The sequence below is a fragment of the Melospiza melodia genome, chromosome 10, assembly GCF_035770615.1.
Source record: "Melospiza melodia melodia isolate bMelMel2 chromosome 10, bMelMel2.pri, whole genome shotgun sequence".
Lineage (NCBI taxonomy): Eukaryota > Metazoa > Chordata > Aves > Passeriformes > Passerellidae > Melospiza > Melospiza melodia.
In genome coordinates, this window is record NC_086203.1 from 26,604,084 (window position 1) to 26,629,541 (window position 25,458).

At 42.6% G+C, this 25,458-nt stretch overlaps 2 protein-coding genes across 6 annotated transcripts; one reads left to right on the top strand and one right to left on the bottom strand.

The window, feature by feature from the left end:
- Nucleotides 1–751: 751 nt before the first annotated feature.
- Nucleotides 752–13,534, bottom strand: UBA3 (ubiquitin like modifier activating enzyme 3). 5 transcript variants are annotated; one of them, XM_063164995.1, is made up of 18 exons: nt 13,476–13,534; nt 13,317–13,358; nt 10,478–10,598; nt 9,441–9,521; nt 7,824–7,906; nt 7,192–7,272; nt 6,545–6,588; nt 6,192–6,256; nt 5,222–5,377; nt 5,001–5,103; nt 4,448–4,561; nt 3,594–3,647; nt 3,136–3,172; nt 2,963–3,044; nt 2,361–2,461; nt 2,153–2,216; nt 2,000–2,054; nt 752–1,527 (listed from the first exon to the last, which is right to left on the bottom strand). In XM_063164995.1, exons 1-18 carry the CDS (start codon nt 13,493–13,495, stop codon nt 1,439–1,441), a joined length of 1,392 nt encoding a protein of 463 aa, XP_063021065.1. In that variant the 5' UTR covers nt 13,496–13,534; the 3' UTR covers nt 752–1,438. The 5 variants fall into 5 exon arrangements, with proteins under 5 accessions (XP_063021065.1, XP_063021068.1, XP_063021069.1 ...); XM_063164998.1 differs by having other exon boundaries at nt 13,465–13,525; XM_063164999.1 differs by having other exon boundaries at nt 13,486–13,504.
- A 1,803-nt stretch (nt 13,535–15,337) lies between these two features.
- On the top strand, nt 15,338–25,362 carry ARL6IP5 (ADP ribosylation factor like GTPase 6 interacting protein 5). The gene is made up of 3 exons (XM_063165001.1): nt 15,338–15,544; nt 23,087–23,304; nt 23,623–25,362. Exons 1-3 carry the CDS (start codon nt 15,369–15,371, stop codon nt 23,793–23,795), a joined length of 567 nt encoding a protein of 188 aa, XP_063021071.1. The 5' UTR covers nt 15,338–15,368; the 3' UTR covers nt 23,796–25,362.
- Nucleotides 25,363–25,458: the final 96 nt, after the last annotated feature.

Below are 25,458 nucleotides of genomic sequence, written 5' to 3' on the forward strand. Positions count from 1 at the left end.
GCCGGCGGGGCCGGCGGGCTGGGCCGGGCCGGGCCGGGCGCGGCGCTGAGGGAGCGGAGCGGGGAGCGAGGGCCCCGCGCAGGCGCCGCCGGATCCACGTCGCACCCGGGCCCGGCGCAGCCGCGTCCGGCCCGGCACGTCCGGGAGGCGGGGCCGGGGCACCGCGCCCGCCCTCACAGCGCCTCCGGAGCTTCAGCTCAGCGGCTGAAGGGACCTGATCACCGTCCGGCTCCAGTCCCTGCCGTGGGCACACACACCTTCCGCTCCAAGCGCCAACTGACCGGGCCTGGAGCACTTCCATGGGTGGGGCAGCCGCAGCTCCTCTGGGCAACCTGTGCCAGCCCCTCTCAACCCTCACAGGAAAGAATTTCTTCCGAGTATCTAGCCCAAATTTCCCCTTTTCCAATTTGTACCCATTAATCCTTGTCCTATCCCCCCATTTCCCCTCGTTCAATTTGTACCCGTTTCTCCCCGTCCTATCCCCCTATTTCCCCTCACTCAATTTGTACCCACTACTCCTTGTCCTATTCCCCTATTTCCCCTCATTCAATTTGTACCCATTAATCCTCGTCCTTTTAAACTATGCAGTTCACTGTTAAAAAAGTGTGAACTTCAAACACAGCTAACACATCAGACTAGAATTCACTGGCACTCCTTAAGTCTCTAACTAAAGCAGCCAAATGATGCCCCAGAATTTTTAATGGAGGTTATAAATGCTCTTGAATGTCCACAGAGACGCCACAGACACGGGTGTCTTTCTGATTTTTTTATTAATAAATACCTTAACAGCACCAATGATATTTGAACATAATTTTGCAATGCTGTGCATGGTGGCTGCTTGGGGACAGTGAAGAGACACACCTGTATTTTCATGTACAGTTGATAATTTTCTCCTTTTGTGTTTCTTGTAAACAAAGCTATCTCTTCCATATTTAACTCCTTCCATAACATTGATCAAATCAATACCAAATAAGAGGGAAATCCTCATTTTAATCTACTGCTTCCTTTGGTTTAAGGTGACTCAGTAAGTCTCAGGAGTGCTAAACTTATAACCAGATTGTTGTGGTTCCTTTTAAAAACATCTTCTCTTTGCATATATGTGTGCACACATGTTGAAAACAAGACTTTTGGCCACCTTAAAGTTCCATGTGTTTGGAAGTACATTAGCATGAACATTTTGACAACAAAATCTGGGAGAAGTGTATTTCTATACATCAGAGGTCTGTACATGAATAAGCATTTATACAAATATAATCCACCAAATATTGGCTTCTACATACAATTCTGAAATATGGTGATTCATTTAGATTTCCTAACCTTCAACCATGCTGGCACTAACAGGAACATTTCAGGCTGCCTTAACACCCACAGAGCATGTTTATTTTATAAGGTGGGGACAGACTTCTCTTGCTGTATTTGCACTTTACTTATGAATAAATTAAGTGGTAAAGTGAAGTTTGAACAACATAGTCTGTGGTGTAGTAACATCAGCAACTGCAAGTTCCTGGCCATCCACAAGCCCCAGTTCTGAAACAGAAAGAAAAGCTTAATTAATTTAATTAAACCATGTGCTTTGCCTTTTCAAGAAGCCCAAAAAAAATTAGAATTGCTATCCTCACAAACTGTAAATGTGATTAAATAAAGCTGCAAACAGCTCACTGGCTAAATTAATATTAATCTAATTTAAGCAGGAAACAGACCTTGAGAAATATATATAAAACTCTACTGGAAAGTGTGTAATTTACAGAAGTAAATTCTGTGCATCTGCCTGCACTTCACCTTTAAACAATAAATATACCTGAGAAATGTGCAACTAAAATTCAATGTGTATTGAAAGTAAAAAGACAATGAAGCAAATTCTACTGCATAATGCAAAATAAACCTAAATATCCACACAGAGGGGTGAAACTGACCCTCTCACTTGAAAACTTCTCTAACTTTCTCAACCTCTCCCAACTTTCTCTAACTTGAAAATCAACACCTGACAGCTCCATAATACCTTTTAGTGTCTTGGAAAGATTTGGCCTTGTTCGTTCTTCAATTGAAGCTACTGTCTGCAAACAAAATTAAAAAAAAGCCGATTTTTTTTTTCAAATTCAGTAAATTTAAGTAAATTCAGACTATTGAAGTAAATTATGTATGTTCAGATTACCTGTAAATAAAGCGTTTTATTTCCCCCATACATAGTTGCTGTGATTGCAGGAGATTTCATCTGCCTATATATAAAACATTTAAAAACAAACAAACAGAACAGAACAAAACAAAACCAAGGAATCAGGTTAAAAAACACATTTTAAAATTACCTTTTATAAGCAATAAATCAACAAATTATCAAATTACTCAGAATGGTTGCAACTTACAATGAAGCATTATTTGTTAAGTAATCCAGGATCTCCTGCAATTTAGCTGATGGGGAAATCTCTATGTTTTGGGGAAGCTGGCTGCAGGCTGGACAGTTCTCCTACCACAAAACAGTACAAGAATACACATCATGTTAAAGATGATTTTAGAAATGCTGCTAGTAAGGTCTATAAAATGTTTGTGTTGTGTTTTTTTGAAACTTTAGCTGTAGAAATATTAATAGTTGTAAATATTAATGACAAAACCCATTTCTTTCTGAAGTCTGTCACTGACTGGCTCCCAACAGCACCTAAGTATTTATGAATGACAAATTTAATCTGACATTAAATCCAGTATTACAAACTTTCAGATCAATTTTTGCCATAACCTCTTTTTTAGATCATCTGCCCATGAGTCATCTTAGGTTTGAAAATCTTATTTTGTAGCTCTACTTTGCAGAAATAGCAGACCAGTAACACTGTAGTTTCCATTGTTAAAACTTCAGAAATATTATTATTCAGTGCTAGGGGCCAACTGATTCAATACTGAGGTTCAGAAATACACACAAAGTGCATGAAAACAAATCAAGGAAAAATTCCTTCAAGCCTTTAATGGCACTAACCTTTCTTTCAGCTTCAAAACTGTATGTATATAATCCATCCACATCATTGAACACCAAGTAGTTGTTAAGAGGAACATATGCACTGTAATGACAAATATGTCAGTGTTGATACATGGCATTCTGCTGGAAATCATGTCTGTAATTAATTAATTAATTAATAAGAAATTAAATACCTTGTGGCTATCTTAAAAACCTCCGTGGCGCAAACAGCTGCAACGAGAAAAAAGAATTTCTTCACCTAGCTCTACCAGACATGCAGACACCACACAGCTGGACAAAAAATGACAGAAACAATCAAGTATAACAATCTATAAAGAGAAAAATAAACATCTGAAGGCAGCTGGTAGTTCTGTGCATTAACACCATAGATTTGGCACTAATCTGAGATACGTCAAGCCTATGTACTGTGTTTTTCAATTTTTTTCCCCAGCCTTAAATGCTTTTGCTCTCCCCCAGAGTAACATTTATTCAGTCACAGTTTCTCTATGGAAAACAGAAATATGGCTGTAAGAATAAAACCAGACACATTTAAAATTTACTATTATCCTCTCCAGATTCTCAATTCCAAATTTTTGTCCCACAAAATTCTCAAGTCAGTAAAGTAGAAGTGAAATGAGTTCTTACAGCATACCTGCAATTACTGCATTTGTAGAAGCTACTGCTGGAATAATTCGTTTAATCACCCCTGTAAAAACAAAACATACAGCTCTGGGTTTTCTAAGAAACTCTATTGAGAGACTAATTTAAACAGAATAATTTCAAAGGGTGATTCCAAAAGTACTTTTAAGTGTCCAGGAATTTCTGTAACAAACATGTATAATGGGATGCTGCTGCAGTACTTGGGCAATTTTTATATTAGCAATGGATCAAGCACATTGAAAAAAGCAGGTATCAAACAAAGAGAACTACTGAACAAACTCTGAAAGCAAGTGTTCTCTATTTAGCAGGGAAAATTAAAACTGTTCTTTTCCTGTTAAACTGGGAAATGCACAAAGGAAAGATAGTGGAGATTTTTATTTGGTTAGTGTTTGAAATGCTGATGAAATGAGTGTCAGCATACTGCACTTGCATGTGAACAGAGGCAGGGACAGCAGAGAGGAACAGATGCCATGGACTTAACCAGCCTGAACTGGCACAAAATGTTGCTAAAAAAGACAATCAAGTCCCTTTGTTTTTACTCTTTGAACCAGCAAGAGTGGTCACCATGTAATGTAAACTGTGGAGCTGCTCCAAGTTAAAAATAAAATAGCAAAAAGAATGTTCAGCTTTATCCCAGATAGGTTCCTCTGATTCATCATGAATGCATGAACATCTGATTTGTCATAAAAATATTTGTGCTGGCACAGGAAACAAGCTGCTTGTTTCTGTTTTAAGGGTGAGGAGAATTATCCCTGCACAGCTGCCAGCTTAGTCATAACAAATACAAAGAATGCCAATCCAGCCCAGGTGCAAATGCCACAACTTGGTGAAATGCCATCCCCTTACCTTGGGTGAGTCTGTAGGTAACACCTTTAATGTTAAATTGTGATGCTCTTTCTAAAGACTTCTGGTAAATCCACTGTATATGTTCAGGGTCATCTCCATCCAATGCAACACCTTCTACAGTAAAGAATTTAGAGATAAATTGCAATTATAAAAGTTCTTCTGAAACACAGCATTTTTTGGTCCAAAAAAAATCCCTGTTTTAATTTATAATGAATACCCCATGAAGCTATAGAAACTTGACATTTTAAATAACCAAAGTATTATTTGTACAAACATCTTTAGTTTTAACACAAACTATAATCACTGCACAATTTACAGAGCTGTTACAGGTTACATTTCAATTCAGGAAAGACACTGTGCAGTGTGAGAAACAAGAGCAAATATGGATTCAAGAAGAGAAAATCCATCTCCAGCTCAGAGGAGGCTTAGATTCAATATGACAATGAACCACACAAGGTTAAGAGTCACGACTGTTTTATTAAAAGCATACACCCAACTCAAGTTAATTAAAAGGAGAAATGTTCATTTAGCACCATTACAATACATTAATTACCTCCAAAAGGCTGTTCCTTTGGCCACTGCAATATCCTGACATACTCAATGCAATGCTCTGGCAGTCTGGGCATGGATGCAATGGTGCACATGGGAAAATTGACCTGGGTGGGCAGGGGAGGAAAACCAGAAGAAACCAAGATACATTAGGTGTAGTACTAAGAAAAGAAACCAGCAAGGCAGAGGAATATGAAGAGATGGCAATTTCACTGGGGGAGTTACCTGTGGTGGGTAAAGTGCAAGTGTGCATTCAACACACGCTGTCATCCCAGGAATGATCACACGGACGTTGCCTTTGAAACCTTCTGTCCCCCCATCTATCAGGGGGATGATGGAACTTGGGTCCAGGACACCATCTTCATAATGCAAAAATGACATCTAACAAATAAAGGGGGTGGGGTGTTAGTTTTTGTTTGGTTTGGGTTTTTAAACAAGTTGCAGGAAGAAAAAAAAATCCTACCATTTTATTCTTAAAGGTACACCCAACTATTGAATGCTTAATGTGCAGTTTATTTTAAGGGTATATAAAACACTACTTATTTGTCAGTGCACAAGACTTTATCAACCACCTTCACCCTCTACCTCCTCCCCTTACTCCCTTCATAAATGCTATTATTTGCTATAGATGTTCTTATAGTTCATCAGAACAAATGGCTGAAGGTTTGGTTGAAGGTTTGATTCGTGACTTGTTGTTTTGCTTTTGTCTTTTTTATTTTTAATACAGGTAGATACTCCAGATCACTGTTTTACAAACAAATTCACAATTATAAAATTACCAATTTTCTGGTCACTGTATTCTGTAACAGTGCAGCTCCAAATAATGGCATTTACAAGTTGCAGCATAATAAATACTGTTTGGGTCGTGAAGAAAAAATTCACAGTGGGAGCATCCAGAGCAGCTCTAGAGCTTTCTGTATTGATCTTCAAAGCTGACAGCAGAAAGCCACAAGCAATGTAACCTAATTATGACTTTTTCCCTGCAAGGCACTGCACAGATGTTGGCTAACACTCTCAAGAAAAGGGCAGGTAAGAGAGCCTGCAATTCACCCTGCTCACAGAAAGAAAACAGGTATACAGAAAGCTGTGAGTTTCAAAAGCCCTCATTCATTTTCATGACACATTCTAGACAAGTATGTTTAATTTTAGTCATCTAAACTCAATAATCAGGCATTAAGAAGACTGAAAACTTTACCAGCATGCCATTTATCCATCTTCTTGCAATTATAGAGTCCAGCCCACAAACAATAATATGAAACTCTGGGGAGAAAAAAACATTATTCAAAATCTACACTAATGCAGGCTTCCTAAGACAAGCAAAGTATTCTGTCCATAAAAGGGACAGTGACAGTAGCTTAGCTATCTCCCCCACACTGCCTGTATCACAGGTGTATTCAAATTTTTTCTATATGTTACTTCTACTTCCAACATACTGTGGAAGACTAAAATAATTAGCAGCAAAGTACCAGGAAAAGCAGTGACCAGCAACATCTGCAAGGGCCCCCAAAGCACCTGTGGGTGTTTGTCAGGAAAACAAATGCCACTTACGTCGATAGAAGCTTTCATCCATGTCTTGAATCTTTTTAAAATACCTGAATGCAAGCCCAGTAAAGGAATATATTCATAGTTAAGTTTATTTTTTTCTATTTGCTAATCTAAAGCCAAAATATTATCTAATTTATCACTGTAATTCTACACAACACCTTCTAAAAACCTATGTGATGAGATTAAATTCCCACAGCTGAAGCTGTAACATCTCACAAAACTAGCAAAGGGCACAATGGAGTAGTCCTAAACAGCCAAGTTCAGCAGGTGAAATATTTAGGAAGCTCAAAATATGTGCTCTCACAAAGTCCTTTATCAGTAAGTGCTGCTCTGTGTTTATAAACTATTGCCTCCTACCAGTGCTTACTCATAGCTCTCTGGTGAATAATTCCAGTATCTCAGTGAAAATTACAATATTGCACTTGAATAAAAAGACTCAGTGGAAAAATACAAAATAATTTCTGAGCCTTTCCCATGCAGATTCCCTGTATGTTAAACAGCACGGAGAAAGAATTCTCAACTCACCAGCTGAATGAATGTGTCCTTTATTGTATGAGAAACAGGATGGCAGCAAAATACTTCAGATACTCTTACCTCCCACAGAGTTTTCTAGGGTACAGAAGCCTTCAGGCCTCTCTGTGAAAGGATACGGAACCACAGCACAGTTGGGAATGCGGCTGTTCAGGAATTCTGCTGCCACTTCTGCTTTCGGCCGCCCCACATCCTTCGCTCTGGGAAAACCCAAGCAATCCAAAAGCTTGATTTTAGCACATTTTGTCTCTCCAATCTATATACATTGCAATACCAAACTGAGTGGCTAATTGATACTTCAGGACAATGTATTTAATTGGATAATATTAAGGCATTCAACCCTAACCATTCCATGATTCCTGTAAAGCATCAGATGTGAGAGTCATAGAATTAACTATGGTTATCAGCACCAAAAAAATCCAGTGATTGTTCACTGTACTTGGATGAAAAAGGTACCAGAAAAATCTGAGATCTCAATCTGTGTGCATTTATTCCTTGTCACCTTTTCCAACAGTCATTAGCTGTACTGGAATGGCAAGGAACACAGATTGATTTTCTTCATGCCACAGAGCCCAGAATAACTAAAAACTGCATATGATTTCTTAATTCTGAGTACTACTGTGGCATGAAGGTCCAGTAATCTTTAATGACCTCTTGTCCAACCTAAATAATGAATATATTAACATGTTTTATTTAGGTACATTTTAAAAAACCCAGAAGTTAAACTGTGAAAATGTAAAATATCACTCACCGAAACAAAAACTGTCGATTAAGGTTAGAAACATCTATAGTATCCATGTCAATAACATGGATCTGTCTGAAGCCAGACAGTGCCTGGGAAAAGAGAAGGTCAGCTTCATTTAACAGGAAATGAAATGCACACAAAGCTCCAGAATTCACTCCACATGCCAAAACAGCAACCTTTGGAGGAACAATTGTGTTTGCTCCTCATTGCCTGTGCAGACAGGTACAGGGTCATTCTTTGTTCAAAGGGGTTTGTGGGGCTGCAATGCTGGTATCAGACAGATGGAATTAATAACAGTCCAAAGTCAAAGACAGTGCTCTCCTGAAGGCAATATTGCTTTGGACTACCTAATGCTAACACAGGGAAGCCAACAGTAGGCTGATCTATAAGGGGAAACTGCAGTATTCCTTCATGGCTGGAGTAAATCAAGAGAGTCCATTGGGGGAAAAAGCACAGAATTTAATCAAATACCATAAGCACTTCCATGCTTGGCAGGAATAGGAAAAAACAAAGTTTAATTCCTTTAGAAGGCTTTTTAAAAATTCCTGTTGGGGTTTGGGACATTAACCATGTTCACATAAATGGCATAAATGAGTCTGGCATATTGACCCAGACATCACAGTTGTAAACAATGCAGCATTCCTTGTGGCACTCAGTGCTGAAGAAGATGGCAAACACAAAAATCACCTCCCTATCTAAGAACACACTGAACCTCTGACAGAAGCTCTGCCTCATTCCATTTGTATTCAGGAGATCACTACATCTGGGAAATAACTTTACAGTAAAATTGCCTTAAAACTGTATTGTGGATCTGATCTGGTAAAGCAGCAACATCAATCACACACAAAGACACAACGTGCACTGCAGTTAAAGGGAAATCTAAGCTGTAAAACATGGGGTTTGGAGAAAAGAAATGAGCTGTGATGTTCTGAAGTGACTCTAAAAAATTTGAATCATATACAAAATATAACTTACATTTTCCTTTAAGACTCTACCTTTTAAATGTAAAGACTTTGAAACTTTTCCCTTTACATTTTCTGAACAAACAAAGCTATCTCATGTAACAGAAATCCTTATTCTTAAATAGAAACATGGGGAAGTAGAGTAATAGTCCAAACTACCAAACTCAAATGGGTTCATAACACTGATACACTGAGATAAATATGAGTGCTTGTAAGGATAAAAATCACAGTAACAGGGTAATTAAATTTTTGCATTTCAAACAACACTTTGTAGCATTATAAGTATGATTTGTCTTCATTAATTGACTTCACTTCCCTAGATCTGGTAATTAGGGAAAATCACCAATATCAGACTGGATATAAGGCTGCACATGAACTTTTGGCTACTCTTCATACAAAGCAGCCTGTTGTACCTCAAGACAAGCTTTGAGATAGCTGAATAAATAACATGCAACATATGAAAATACCACCTTTCCAGTGCATTCTTTATCTTTATTGTCTGTATCAACATGTATTTTACACATGTTGATTAAAATTCAAAATTCTAGTAGCTATATACAACCAGAACTGCAAAATTAGCTAATTAAAAAGACAGTTTTGTCAAAGAAAAAAAGAAACAGAGAAAATTCAAAGAAGAAAAGGGTTAAAACACAATAATTACCAGGTTTTTCAGGAGTTCACATCCTAACCCTCCTGCTCCAATAACTAGCACTTTACATGTGCTCAACAAAAAGTCAAGGGCCTGCAGAAGACATAAAACAAAAAATTAATACAATTTGTGCTTTACTTCATAACCCTTACAAACCCTTCATAACCCTTACAAACATGTTACTATAAATTTTCAGTGCCTAGTGAGTTACAGATAAAGCAGCTTTGCATTTGCAGGAGTAATTACACATTGGACTTTAATCAGTTGTCGAGTTCATGCAGTATCCCCACTTAGAGAGATCCAAGAACTTTGCTGATATCAGTATATTACTTTTATATTTCTTTTGACCATGAAAAAACCAAGGTCCACTCTTATTATTATTTAGTTTAAGGTGATAATGCTTTCCTTCCTCAGATATTTCACATATATATTATATAAAATAAATCTAAACAGACAACATTGCTGGACAGAAAGAATTGAAAATGTTAAATATATAACTGCTTTCTGTGAACTGCTCTACTTCACCCCAGTCTCCAACTAGCAAATAATGGAACAATACATTAAAAAGGGAACAGGAAATACTTTCAACAAAAAGCTCTGAAACAAAATGTACAACAAAAGAAGAAAAGCAGAATAAATATTTAAAAGTCTACCCTACTACACACCTTATCCAGTTCTCAAAGTATTCATATTAATTCTAATTTCCTTTTTAAGTACATTAGATTCGTCACTGTATCAAATTACTTAAAAATGGAGATTCAAATGCTGCTATTTTTCATGTGAAACTCAAAAACAGCATAATTCATACATTGCTATATATTTATATATGATAACAGCAAGCTTGAAGTTGACAGTGTACAACTTAAAAATACAAACTTATAAAAAGAATACAACATTATCTCCTAGGACCACAGTGTTCAATTGATTAAAACACAAGCTTTTCATGCAGCTTCAGTACCCACACACTGCTGGTGGTCAATTAATGAACCTGTTCACGTTCATTTGCAACACACTCTACAGATACTTGATTGAAATGAAGTCTTTCTCACTTGAGTGCCTGGCTCGAAATCGGGATGTGTGAATGGTCCAGATCGCTCGAGGAACTTCTTTACATGGTTCCAGCGACCTTCCCAGTCTGCAGAGTCCCCACACCCACCATCAACAGCCATTCTGCACAGAACACAGTAAATTCAGCTGCAACATCACACAGCAAAAGCCACACCTCCAACTTGCTATGCAAACAACACCTCAATTATTGATCATTTGTACAGATGCATCTGCATAGTCTTTATGCCTGTAAGAGCATTTGCATGAGTGGGTTTTATTTGGGGAACTAGAAAGCAATAATAGAAATATGCACAGAGGGGAAAAACAAGCCAGGCATTTCAATAAACCCACTGATTTAACTGTTACTAGTAAAAGTTGACCTGCAGTTTAAAAAGGGCCAGTTTTATTACTTTGAATTCCCTCCAATTTGAAGAGGACACACATAAAGAGCTTGTTCCTTTCAATTTCGAGGGTGATTGTTTTTTCATCAGTTAAGTCTTGTATTTTTGTAATTTTTTTTACAGACTTATCAGTCTGTAAGTGCAGTTGTGAGGCTCTGAATAAATTACAGTAACGTGTCCCAACATCATCCTCTGAATCTTCAGGGTAGTTTATTTAGACAAATATTTTTTTAAAGACATGAATCTTGAATGTTCTTCACCCTCAGGTGGTACCATGGCATTAGAACTGCCCCATTTTTCAGGTATCCTCAAGCCTGTCTGCAGTAACAATCTCACTTGAAAAAAAAAAAGGAATGTTTGCAGTTATCTTCCTTTAAATTTTCAAGGCAGAATTTTACATCAAATACTCCAATACCCTTTTCTCCTTTTGCAGGTCACTTTTAATAGTACAGAAGTGTAGATTTAAATTTTTAAGAGACTTACAGGAATAGTTCAAAATCAGCTCTCAAGTATTGTTCTACTATAAGATCAACACCTACTTCCCTATTAAATAAATAGGGAAGTGAAACTCAATAAATAGGATTATGTTCTATGTTAATATAAAATTAAGCTTGTTATAAAAGAGCCAATCTTGAGTAACAAAGGATGTGTCACCACTGATAAAGTGTTTTCTCCTATCTTTCTCCACCAGCTGTCTCCTATGAAGCACTATGAAAAGCACTTGTCTAATAACTCTTGGGTAATGTTTAGAATTTATTATAACTTTTTCATAACTCATCTCAAAATCAAAGGTAAATGTGGTGAAAACACATCTGGAGTGAGTTCCTTTATCTTCACAGAATTCAGAACTCGGACAACACAGTATGCCAAAGTAAGTGAACTTAGAGGCAATGGATTTTGCAAAAGATTTTCAGTAACAGGGAAAAACTTCCTTAAACTGCAGCAATTAATAAATTATAATTCACCTGTGATGTCTCTGCCCATGGCAGTGGGTTGGAACAAAATGATCTTTAAGGTCCCTTCCAAGCCAAACCATTCCAGGATTCTATGATAATTTGATTGCAGACTGAACTTTCCTCATTAACAGTTGAGGAAAGTTACTCACTACACGAGCAGTTAAATAAAACCTACAAAAATTACTTGAATTCATAAGGGTCTTTTGATCTCAGATGCACTTTCGTATCTCCTCTAGTTTTTCACAATAATGTGAAAATATACATATTTCACACAATGGGAAATGGTGTAAATAAACAAAACACCCCCTCTGCAGAACTCCTCATCTGCTATACAACAGATTTCAGGAGGTGCACTGAGCACTTAAAATGGGTCAACAGACATCACAAAAACTGCTTCTATTGATATTATAGTTTTTTGCATTTCTGGAAATGAGTGTAGAAGATGTGTTTGGTGAAATTAAGAACAATTTTTAAAATTCTTTTATATAGTCCCTATAAACAGCTACTAAACAGCAGCAATCCTTTTCTGTTTAGATGTGTATTTCTGTTTAGATGTATACTTTCTTTCCTAATTGATAAAAATCCTAAGATCTAGTTTCACTTTTACAATTAGACTACAGTTGGTTTTTTAGAGGGTTGGACATTGTGGAGATCTGAAAAACATCTGTAACTCAACCTGATATTTTATGTTTTATTTCACAGACAATTTTCTCAAGTGTTTATTTGTTGTGCTGTTACAGCACGACCAGGTATAAGAGCTCAACAACATTCTTATTTATTTCATTGAGTTATTTTAATTTTAAATTTTGTTCGAAACATCAGAGCGCCACAGTCCTTTTATCGCTTTAAGCTCAGACTTTTTTCCCTGCCACCCTCCCATCTCCAAAGCTCCATGCTTTTGGGGACTCGGCATGCAGCCCTCCCGCCCCACATGCCCCGGGATGCTGTGGCCCCATCCCCACACACATGCACTGCCAGAGCCCGGGCAGGCCTGCCTGCTGACCCAGGGTACACAATGGAATGGAACAGTAAGGGATGGAAGCAGATGATGTTCAAGATTTCTCAATTTTCACAGCCTTTAAGGCAGGTGCGTAGATTTTTTTAAGAGTTTTAATGCGCAGAGACAACCGTTCTGCAGTCTGGATTTTTAATTTTCAGCCAAAAGCTTAAGTCACCTGCTTCTAGCCTAGAGGCCCTCCCAGGTCCCTGACCGGCCAGGCAGCTTTTCCCCTCTCCTCACCAAGCTCTTCAGCACACCATGCCAAGCTGCGAGCCCGCCACTCCCGCCCCGCTCCTCTCCCCCAGCCCGGGCTGCTCAAGGGCCCTGCCCCACCTACGGCAGCTCTCCCGGGGCTCCCTCCTCCCCCGCGGGCCCCGCAGCCTCCTCCCAGCCCTCAGCTCCTGCGGGGCTGCGGCTCGCCCTCACCTACCCCCGCCCCAGCAAGCGCTGCCCCTGCCCCGCTCGCCCGCAGCCCCGCACTAACCCATCCGCCAGCAGCTCCTCTAGCCTCCTTCTTTTCTTCTCCCTAAAAGAGAGAGAATAAAAGAAGGGTCAGTATCGCGCTACAGAGACCGGGGAGGAGGGAGAGGGGACCCCGGGCCCGGGGCAGGGCCGGCCGAGCACGCACATACAGGGCACTTACGGTTCCTCACCATCCGCCATAGTTCCCTCTGCTTCCCACAGTGCCCCGCGAGCGGCGGGGCGGGCCTGGGCCCGGCGGGCTCAGCGCGGCCCGTGCAGCGGCGGTAGCGGCGTCGGTGCCGATAGTGGCGACAGTGGCGATAGGGCGATAACCGGCACCGACACACGGCGGGGACACCCCCGATCCCTGACAGAGGCTCCCTCCCGTCCTGCCTGCCCGCACCCGAGAGATCTTCCTGCGCCCGCCTCTCTGATGGTCACAGAGTCCAATGTTTTGGCTTCAAAGGGACCTCAAAGCCCATCCAGTTTCACCCCTGCCATGGCAGGGACACCTTCCGCTACCCCAGGTTGCTCCAAGCCTTGTCCAACCTGGCCTTGAACACTTCCAGGGATGGAACAGCCACAGCTTATATGGGTAACCTGTGCCAGGGCCTCACCACCCTCAGAGGAAAGCATTTCTTCCTAATATTTAATCTAAACCTACTGTCCATCAGTTTGAAGCCGTTCCCCTTTGTCCTATCACTCCAGGCCAGTGTAAATAGTCTCTCTCTCCATATTTGTTGCAGGTACCTCCCTTCAGGTACTGGAAGGCCACAATTAGGTCACCCCAGGCTGAACCATCCCAGTTCCCTCAGCCTTTCCTCGTATCAGAGTTTCTCTGGCCTCCTCCAGACTCAGAACTTCCTGGGAGCCATGGAGAGCATCCTCAGGGACAAAAGTGTGGAGATCATGATGCCTTAAAGCCTTCAGGAAGGCTGGAATCCAAATGTGACCACTGGCTGGTCGCTGCCTGCCACAAAGGCTTTTGTGTTATCAGCATTCCCTGGGCAGGGATAGCACATAAACCACTACAGTGCAGGCCAGGAAGCTGATGAGCAGGACTAACTTGGGCTGTGCTCAAGTCTTGGGTTCCAAACTTCAGGGATGTAAATCCTTCAGGGATGGAGCTGTGAGGAGCAAGTGCCAGCCAGACTGCTTACATTTGGAGAAGGATTTTGATGCACGGTAGTGCAGCAAACCCTGGGTGCTGTGTCATGCTCAAACCATGGAGGCTGAGGTGTGAAAGCCTGAAAACACAAGTGTTCCAACACGGACATGGGGTCAAAACACCATGGCTGCTGGAACCAACCTTTCCCTCCAAAGGCACGGTCACCCTGTTGCCCATTTTAGGAGCTCTCTAAACAGAGTCTGGTTTAGAAAGGAGAAATTGTTTAATCTTCACAGGCGAAAGTTTCCACAAATCAAACACACCAAGGGGTAAAACGTTCTATTATACAGTAAAATTTACATGAACCCGCCCACATACTGCATATTCTCCGCCCTCCTCATGCATATTTATTTCGGTGATGTAATCTGACGCAATGCCTGAAATCCAAAGTTCTTTTTTTCATTAGACAAATTCTATTGTCGAAATTATCAGGAAGCTTCAGTTACTTTGCAAAAGGTGAGAAAATTCAGCGTGAAGACAGAAAATTCAGCTTGAAGACACCAACCCCACTAGCAGAGCCCCCCTGCCATGGGACAGACACTCCTCAGAGCCTCCTTGGCTGGGGCTGACACTTCTCGTGGTGCCCTCCCCGCTCACCCCTTGTTTCACAGACGATGCCAAGCGGCTTCGCCCCGTGAATGCCCTACGTGCATCACCACTCGCTGAAGGAACAATGAATTTACAGCGGTAATTGACAGCAGCCCCTGTCAGCTGCCAGCCCTGGGCGGTGACACACGCCTGTCCCTTGTGCTGCTGCTCGTTCAGCAGCGCGGAGCGGCGGGGCCGGAGCGGAGCGCGGCCGCTGTCGGTGCCGGTGCCGCCCCGGTACCGCCGTCGCTGTCGGTGCCGGAGCCGCCCCGGGGCGGTGCCCGGCGCTCCCGAGCCTGCGCGGCGGCGGCGGCGGCCATGGAGGTGCAGGTGGCCCCGCTGCGGGCCTGGGACGATTTCTTCCCCGGCTCGGACCGCTTCGCCCTGCCCGACCTCAAGGACATCTCGAAATGGAACAACCGCGTGGTCAGCAACCTGCTCTACTACCAGACCAACTACCTGATGGTGGCCGCCGCGCTCGTCTCCATCGTGGGGTCAGTGCGCGGCCTCGCGGTGCGGCCGCAGGGCCGGGGCGGGCGGTGCGGTGGCCGCGGTCCCGTGTCCCCTGTCCCCGGGTATGGGCTCTGACCCGGCCCGGTGCCACGGGAAAGGGCCCGGCCGGGATGTGAGAGTACAGGGGCGGGGGAGCTGCCCTTTCCCTTCCTCCTTTCTCCTTTTCCCCTCTTTTCCCCTTACCCTTTTCCCTCCCCTTGCCCCTTCCCGCCCCTCCTTAAACCCCCGGTGTGGTTTAAAAATGCAGCGGCCTGGTTTACATCCTCCGTCGGCGCTCGGTGGCAGCGGGGTTTGCGGTGTGTCGGGGGGGTGTGCCCGGCCCCAGGGCTCCCTGTGTGTGTTATCTCCCTTTCCCACGGGCTGCTCCTCCGGCCGGTGCCCGGGGCGGGCGCTGCGGGCACCGCGCCCGGCGGAAGGCAGCGATGCTCGGGGTGCGGGATGGCGCTGCTCGCCGAGCCGCATCCTGCGCAGCGAGCTGTGCTTCCTCCCCAACCTGCCCAGCGGGGCTGCCCAGGCTGAGACGCGCTCAGCTTGGAATTTAAAAAAATGCATCGGTAAATTCTGCTCTCTGTTACTGTCCTAAAGTAATGTTCAGGGCAAGCCGTTCTTATTTTCTGATCTAGCTCATACAGAAAAAGTTCGCTATAAAATATATGAAGTACCCTTTCATTTCCTTCTGGTGGGCAGGATTCAGACCTTAGAGGTAGGACCATCTGCTATTGTGTCACACCCAGCATTCCTAAAGGGAATAAGGAAATAACCTTATAATCACCTTCTGAATCAAAGGCTATGTGACCTATGTGACTCTATTTCAGGTACTGCTCTAGGATCTTTGGTCAGAAAGCTCTTAAGCAAGACATGCAGCAGAAATGATGATTAAGCTTTTAATATGGAAACTAAAATACTCCACTCTTCTCAACAAGCAACGCACAAATGCTTAAATTGGAGAGCTGCCCAGCCACCAGGCCAGAGTGGCTTTGGCTGAAGTACATCTTATCTCTTATGTTGCAGAGGCTTAAAGTGATTCCCCTAAATCAATTTTTTTTTTTTGCGGGGGGTAAGCATTCTGCATTCTGTCAGGGCTTCTGAAGCTGTTGACCCAGCATCTAAGTTGATAAAGATTCTGTGGCTCACAAGAGACTTTGACTTGTGCTCAGTGGAAGGATAGGCTCAGAATCCTGCATTTTCTTCTTGATGTATGTGATAGTTTTAGGTTCAGTATAGTGGCATAGGCCTTGTTCTTGTCTATTTTGGTGGGGATATGTCACAGTAATCTTACAGACTACAAGGCTGGCAAAATGAGACTTCCATGGTCTTGCTGTTCTTCTCTCACTTCATTCTAGACTTGTGTGTTCATTACCCTCATTAGCAGCACGATGCTGTAGCCAGCTCTCAACGAACAGATAAATCACAGAGTCCCTGGAAAGCAGGGGGACAGCTCTTCTGCCCAAGAAGATGGGAAAAGACTGTAAATAATTTTGGTATCTCCAAACGGGGTATCTCCCTGTAAAACAGGGATGGCAGCAGCTTTTACTCACCCTCCTAAATTCCTGCTTTTGAACTCTGATTGCTTTTTTCAGATCAAGGGAGATTTATCTCCCACTTGTTTCCTACTAATGTGCTGAGGTGGGAGGTGGAGGAGGAAGAGAGCCACAGAAGATGGAAACTAATATCAGAACTGCAACTATAATATCTTAATATTGAGTGATAACCCTCTGTGTTGAAAACTTATGGGTGAACAAGACCTGAAGTGGGATCTTTATCTCACATGTTTTTTAATTGCATGTCTTAAGAGTCTTTGGTATATGATGAACCTGATTCTTCTAACATAGAAGTAAAATCAGATGGGAGAATAATTCTGAAGAAAATGGGATAATATCTCAATAAAGAAAAAGTATCCATTTCTTTTAATAAAAATACTTTTCATTTGGCCAGACTGTGGCTTTGGAGGAAAGGTAAAGAAAGTTCTCCTGGTAAATTTAAACTGATGACTAAGTTGTCTTTCACTTCATTCTCTAATGGGCAGGAACCCCTGATAAATGATGAATCATGGCTTTTTAGGAACTCCAGGGCTGTGTCCAGGCCTAAGGGCAGGATTATTGGAACCACTAACAAAGTGGTCTTCCTGTGATCAAAACTAAACTTAACCTATGACCAACTCTACCTGCTCATAAACCATCTAATTGTATAGACAGACTTGAAATACAAAGATGATATTTTCAGCTGTTGCAGTGCTGTAGTTGTGCTGGGCTGACACAGAAATTGTAGCCCAGAGCTTTCTTGCTACTGGAAATACTTTCTGCCACGGCTTTAGTTTCCTGCCCCTCCTACAACAAAGCTGAGCTCTCCAGCCTTTTACCTTCTCTCCACAAGGTGTGGAATAACCTTACCACGAGCACAGTGGAATTGTAATGATCTTTTCTGCATGGTGTCCCTGCCCTTCTCCCTCCATTTGCCTTCTCCTGTAGCTACTCTTACCTGTGAATTAAGTTGTGCTTTGCAGTAATGCAGATTTTACTTTCAGCCTACAGGACTGGGTAGAAAATAATAAATCAGTGAACAAGAAACTAAAATTCGTGAATTCGTGCCACTCCACAAATACAGGCTGGTGGTAGCAGCCACACTCCCTCCCTGCAAATTCCTTTAAGGACTCTGGACTTGTCTGCCTTTTCTTTTCTTCCCCCCTACAACTCTGTTGCAGTAGACTGCTGATAAAAAACAAGCTCTTGAGAAAATTCTGCCCTTTCTCCTACTTATAGAAGAACTGGACTCCCTGTTCTTACCCTGAGCTAGGGCCCTGTCATTGTGAGTCCTGTATGAATTTTCATTAAAATCAGGGCCTTCAGTGCCTCCCACATCTTGAAACTTCCCTCAAACAGTCAATTTAGTTAATAAGTGAAATTTGTCTGTTCTTCCACCTACTCCAACAAGGCCTCTCTTATCATGTAGTTCAAACTTAACTACTTTAAATTCATGTAATTTCATCTAGGCTTTTGTTGCCATGTACTTGCTAAAAATTAGCTTCAAAATCTGACAGTTTTAAAAAGCGTGCCGAATTTTGGAATGCTGCATCAGAGTGCTCATTCTGTCTTGGAATAATATTCTCCTTGCAGCCTGAGGTTTGATGTCTCTTTCCTTTGCCACTTCTTCAAAACATCTGCTGTCCATCTGTACAACCCCAGCAGTCAACAACTGTGTCATATTTTTTTTCCATATTTCTTCCCCAGATCTCTGCCTTAGCTGATGTCCTTGTAGGGATCCCCTTTGCTGAAACAGGCTCCAGGGCAGCAAAATGTTTAGTTGCTCTCGTGCTTGATGAAAAGCTAAGAATGAGTGAGCAAAACACATAATTTTAAATCATGTTGCATAATAATACTGGTGCATAACTTCATAAAGGTCTGGCAGTTCTGCAGGCAAGGAATCTGTCTTCTGTTGTCAAAGCCATGCAAGTGAGCAACAGTAGGTACAGAAGCATTGCTAAATCCACGGATGCTGAGGACTATCCCTCAAGACAATGTGCTATTTATAGTTTTGTGTGCTACCTGTAGTTACAGCTGCATAACCTCAGTGAAGCTCAAAGTATGGGGAGAGAGGAGGCAAAACTTCATCTTTCAAGTTATTTAAATTAATACAAATGAGCACATTTTAGTGCTCTGACCTGCCCACTGCTTGGGCCATGGTGGAGCAAAAAGCCTTCTAAGAAGGAATTTTCATGCTTATTTCAGCCTAACTGAGCTGCTCTAAATTTAAAAAAAAAATGTTCTCAATAACTGCCAGTCTCCTACTCAGTGCCTTTGTTCAGACTTGCCTGGTCACATGTGAAAGAAACAGATGTGACAGCAACTGCTGAATAATCACCCCAAGACAGTCATCTAAAATGGAGATGATATGAGGATGGAGCTGTCTTGCTTTTGCTTTTTATGTGGCCTATCCTATTTCTGGGCTTGTGCTGCTGGAGGCTCCTTGCCTCACACAAAGAATGTGCCTTGCCAAGCTGTTCTTTCCCTGTGCTACAGCTGTGTGTCCTCCCCCTCTCCTGCTGCAAGCTGTGCACAAGTGTGCAGGTATGAAACAACCTGACAAGGAGAGGGGATGTGATAACTCACTGAAAGCAGAGCTTTTTGTGTTTTCCTGCTCCTGTGTGAGAATTCTGACCTGTTTTGTGATGCATGTAGGGCACTGCCTAGAGATATGAGTCTAATTTTTAAAAAAAGAAAGTATTTCATCTTCATCTGTTTCTGCTGGCCAGGGGTAGCTGCCAGTAGTTCTTCCCACACAAGTGCACCCCCAGCATGCCTGCTCTCCTGAGGCTGCTTCTGCCAGTCCAAAGTGTCCTGTGGTCCTCCTTGACACAGGACAATGCCCCTGTCCCTGCAGCCATCCAGCATGTTTCTTTTCATGTGTTTGTTTTCCCTGTCTCTACTTTGTATCTAGGTGGATGTTGAAGGAAGCGTGGTGTCTGCAGGGAGCAGGAAACTGAATCTGGGTGATGGCTTTTCCTGGTCACCTTGTCCCAGCTGTACTGGAGGTCACAGGCTTGTACCCTGTCACCACAGAAGACAAAGGAGATGATCCAGCTGGGGTGCTCTGAGCTGTTGGCACCCCCAAATGCTGTTAGTCCTGCCACACTCACTACTTTTGGGGTCAGAGAAGTTAGTAGGTTTTATGTCCAACCTAAAAGAGTTTTTCATCCCCTAAATCCTCTGAGCAGTATAAACTCAAGTCACCTTACCCTTGCCATGCTGGTAGTTCTGTGCATTACATTTTTAGATATTTGAGGTCTCATAAATCCCTGCTAAAGGGAATTATATTTAGAAAGTATCTTGTAACATACTTAATGGCTGGTCACTTACCTTTCCTCTGCATCTCTGAAAGACTTCCAACCTCCTTGCCTGAGCACAAATTTGTCCTCTTGTGTTCTGACCTCTGGATAAATGTGGCCAGTATCAGTGTTAGTGGTTCAACAGTAAGGTGACTTCTAGAACTGTTACACAGCTCTCTTTTTCCCCAGTCTCTGTTGTTCTAAAATTACATGTTTTTTCCTTTCTAGTTTTTAGCTATTGTGCTATTGAGAACAGCGTGCCAACAGATCTGAGTGAAACTGGACAATGGAGTTCTGCCTTCCTTAATACTGCCATTGTTGTAGAAGAATTTTCTACATCTGAATGTCTAGGATAATCTTAGATAGTGCTGTAAATCATGCTGTGGGTGAGTGAAGCATTAAAGGGTGGCTTTGGCAATGACACCCTGTCCAGCAGTGTAATCACCAGCAGTGAAGTCTGTGGACACATGGCTGATAATGTGAATGCTGGTTTTCAGTGGCAACTGTGATCCCCATCTGTGTTCATGTGGCTCTGAATGCCTTCACTTGATACTTCTGCTCACTGTTCCCTTGTGCACGTTGGAATGCAGCCCACTTCAGAAAACATGTGATCCAAATCACTCTCCTCAGAAAAGAGGGATCTTCTGAATGCATTCTCCCCTCGCCCCTCTTCATGTCCCTCACAGCCAGGCAGTGACACAGAACCTGGGTAATACCAGAAAGAAATGTAGAGCAGAGAAGTCTTTGTCTCTTCTCATAAATATGGAGGGATGGTTCTTCACCACAAGTTTCTGAAGTTGTAACAAGAGTAACAGGAAATGTAGATAAGGCTTTGAGAGTATTTTCCAGGCACATGGAAAGTGTAGAGTGGAGCTCTGCCTAGATCTTTGTTGCTTCCCGGATTATCTTGTCCGTGGATTTTCAGCAACAACAACAACAAAAAAGATTGCTGTGAGTTGTGTGAGTTTGGCCATTTCTGCTCCAAGGCAGCTGAGGTGTGGAGGTGAATCCTACTTTAAGAATCTCACATGTCCAGTGGTACATATATAACCCAGGCACCAGTGTGGTCCAGTCATGAGTCACCCTCCTCCTGCTGCTAAGGAGCACAAATGAAACTGATTTCTTTCCAGAGCAATGCTGTTCACTTTTTCCAGCCTGGAAACTTTAGATTGACAATTCAGAGCTAAATATAATCTGGCTGGCTGCAGGGAGTGACTCAAATGCAACAAGCAAGTCTGGCCTCTCACCACTTCCAAAAAGCCCGATTGGCTTTTCAGCATGAGTAGCAGAAGCAGGTGGGGAACTACTCTGAATTTTAATCTTTTTCTGTCCAGCTGTCCTATCCCCTGCTGGCACAACTGACTTGAAGAATCAAGAGCCATTCCTTGCTGTGAAATAATTCTTGGGGGTTCTTCCTGCTCCAGGAAAATGCTCCCTAGCACTGCAGGTAGTGTTGGCAGTGCCAGAGCAGATTTCTTCTGCCTGGGCCGGATGTGAAGCACAGACCACAAACCATAACATCCTCCTTGGCAGTGGGGAGGAGTGGTGAGTCACTGGCCATGGTAGCTTTGGAGCAGCAGGATGAGCTGCAAAGTCTGCAAGAGTAAACCTTGAGCGTGTCTTGCTTTATTGGGCACTGTCATGCTGCTGCCATAGCTGTAATAGCCCCAAGGCCTCAGCTGCTGTGTAATCAGATCAGTGCATGCCAAAGCCAGAAAATCAGAATGCACACGAATTCACATAACTTAATACTACTTAAGTGAAATGCCATAGAGCCTGGACTCTGGGTGAGTTCAGAAACAAGCTCAGCGAAGTCATTGCTGAACTCTTGATTCTGAACAAGCTCTAAATACCTGGGGATGTGGTTTGAGCAGGTGACGTTTCTGCCTTTGTCCAAAAAAGGATTTGCTGTTTATAGTCCAGAGCTGATCCTCTCCATGGCTTGGTTTGCTTGGAAACTGATAACAATAACAGAACACAAACCTCAGCAGTGACTGTCTTGCCCAGCCTGGCTCTTCTTCCTGTAAGACCTTTATCACATACTCCAGCTCCTTCTGACTCTCAGGCATGCTTGCTTGGCACTGGGCTTCCATCTGTTGTGCTACCAGTGGAGAGCTACTTTTGCAGGTTCATACAATTTTTTTTGGAATGTAAACCAATGAGAAGGTTTATTCAGAAATGAGAAGTAGTGAAATAACTTCCTTTACTCAGTGTTCTACCTTTCCCATTTTGCAAACCTAGATAAGATAGCAAGAAGAGCTAGTTCATCTGAAGGCCTGGCCTGAGCCTGGTTTTGGTCATGTGAAGGGAGAAGATCAGTCAGTGTTGTCTCCATCTGCTATCTAGATATGCTGACTCTGGGTGTGATATCAAATGAGTTGATTGCAGAGGTAGGAGGGGTCCTGGTGGGCAGTGCCTCTATGATGATGTGCTGCAGAAACTCATCATCCTGAGCTAAGCTCAGGAAGAGAACATAAAGATTATCCAAATTCAACACTAAGGGTTTCTTCTTCAGTTGTAGTTCTTATTTTTTTAGCTCCTGCTAAAGACCTTGGTGAAGATCTTCACAACAGCAACTTCCTTTTCAAGGTTGCCTTACCTCCCTGGCAACATTACCGCTGAGCAGGCTGATCCTCTATGGACACACAAGTCATGAAGGTGCTAAACTGAACTCTTTGGTTGTTGTTCGTCTTCTCTCCAGGTTTCTGAGTCCCCTGAACATGCTCATTGGTGGCACTGTGGTGGTGCTGGTGTTCCTGGGCTTTGTGTGGATGTCACACAACAAGGATGTGCTCCGCAAGCTGAAGAAGCAGTACCCAACCACGTTTGTCCTGGCCATCATGCTGTCTAGCTACTTCCTGATCTCCTACCTGGGAGATGTCATGGTGTTCATGTTTGGGATCACGCTTCCTCTCCTCTGTGAGTATTTGTTCTCTTCCCTGGGGGGCTGGGGATGTGTGACTTGAGCTTTCTCAACCAAGTCTGCAGAGTCTAAGGCAGCTGTTAACTTTGCTATCTGTGTTTAAGTGGTCCCAAAGCAGAACTGGGGGAGGGGACACAAAGCAGCACAAGCCATCTTTGATGTTACTATTAAATGGATACCTGTGGTTACTTCAGCAGTCATTGATACATCATCATCTTCCAGTGATGTCACGGTGCTGGGACATGTCTTAAGTGCTGCAAGAACTATGCATTCCTTGGGCATTAGCAATTAATGAGGGTGTTTTTGTCATGCAGTGATGTTTGTCCATGCTTCCCTGAGGCTCAGGAACATACAGAACAAGCTGCAGAACAAGATGGAGGGGATAGGCTTGAAGAAGACCCCGATGGGCTTCATTCTGGATGCTCTAGAACAGCAAGAGGATAGTATCAACAAACTGGCTGACTACATATCTAAAGTGAAGGAGTAAGCAGCTGCAATGTGGCATTTCTGCCTGTTGCAGGAGTGTAGTTGCTATTTACTATTGTTCAAGCTTGCTTTCAGTTTATGTACAAAACAGGAAATGCATGTGGTACAGGTTAATAGTTGCAGGATACAGGTATTCCAAGGTCTTCAGGGCTCCTCTAAGAACATACAAACAGCAACTTCTTTTCTATTGTATAGCAAAATGTTCTGGTGTTTACACAAATACATACTAACTTAACCATGTTTGCTTGTCTCTTCTTCTGGGGGTAGAGGAGGAAGAGGTAGAAACCTATGGAATGCAGTCTCTCAAACTGACTTGTAGCAAATTGGTCTATTAAAGCAACATCCCTTTGATCTCAGTTCTAAAATATTGCAGTTTAGCCAGGTCATGCTGGGTAGCACCTTTGAGGCTGGTGATGCTCAGATGAGCTGGAATGTATTGCAGGCAGGTATCTCTTGCATCCTCCAAATCCCTCCCTTGGGTGCTCTGTGTTACAGAGGCCACATTACCAGCTTAACTGGATGTGGTAAAACTCTGCAGTGCTTGTGCAGTCTGGGCTCCTGTCCTCACCTCACAGCCCTCCTTTAGCAGCCTTGAAAAAATCCAAATAGCTGTAAGCATGAAGAATATACACGGCACTGCCTGCCAGTCCCAGTAACATTTACCTTCAGGCTCTCCAAAATCCTCATCCATAGAGCTGCTCCCCTCTGTAGGAGAGCCAAACTTCCCTGTGTACCAGCTAAACCCTGGCCAAGCATGGGAGAAAAAGAGATAGGTTGGATGAGCTGAGTTCCTACCCCATGGATGTTTTTAAATACTGCTACTTTAGGACTTACCTGCTTTAGTCTGCACAAGCTGTTTGTAGATGGAGGTGTATGTGTGTTCTTGAGCGTGGGTCATCTTTTTCTTTCTTCTCACCCAGAATGCAAAGATACAGGTCAAACGTGCATCTGTTGACTCTGTACTTCCAACACTCCTCAAAGGAATAAACTGGATTTCAGGTTTACAAGTACAAGCAATAAATGTCAAGATAAAATTTTTGAAAACCCATTCAAATTCATGAAGATATTTGCCTGTTAAAACTCCTGATGTTGAAAGCAGTGTGGGGGATTCTTTTATATATACACAATTTAACTGCCAGCTCTGATGGAATCATCTTGATAACAGGAGCTTACCAACAACAGGGGGGGAAAGTTGTCCAGGTGAGACTCCATTTCAAATATTCTTGCATTTCTCTTTTCTAACCAAGTAATTAATTTAACAAAAAAGCAAGGATGCTTGAAGTTGAAGCTTTTATGTAACTTGCCATGCTGTTTTCATAGTGAACTGTGTAGAACTCTGAACATGTCATTCCATTTAAGTGTTAAGGTGATCAGTATTTATCAAAAATGTCTGTATATTCCAGCTGAAGAGTCGACGGCCTGTTCCTCACTTGTAGCGCATGGTCTTTGTTTTCAAAAACTGTTTCCACACCTAAAGAACATAGTAGCCTATGACTTCATCATTACAGTAGCATTTTAAAAACTGCACAGTTATGAAGAAAAATAAATTCTAATGGTTGGAAACTCGACCTTGTGCCTGTGTCTGTGGTTGGGGTGCTGGGAGATCTGCTGTCACCCTGTGGCTCATGCCACAAGCCCGTGCTGGGGATTAAGCTGCTGGCTCT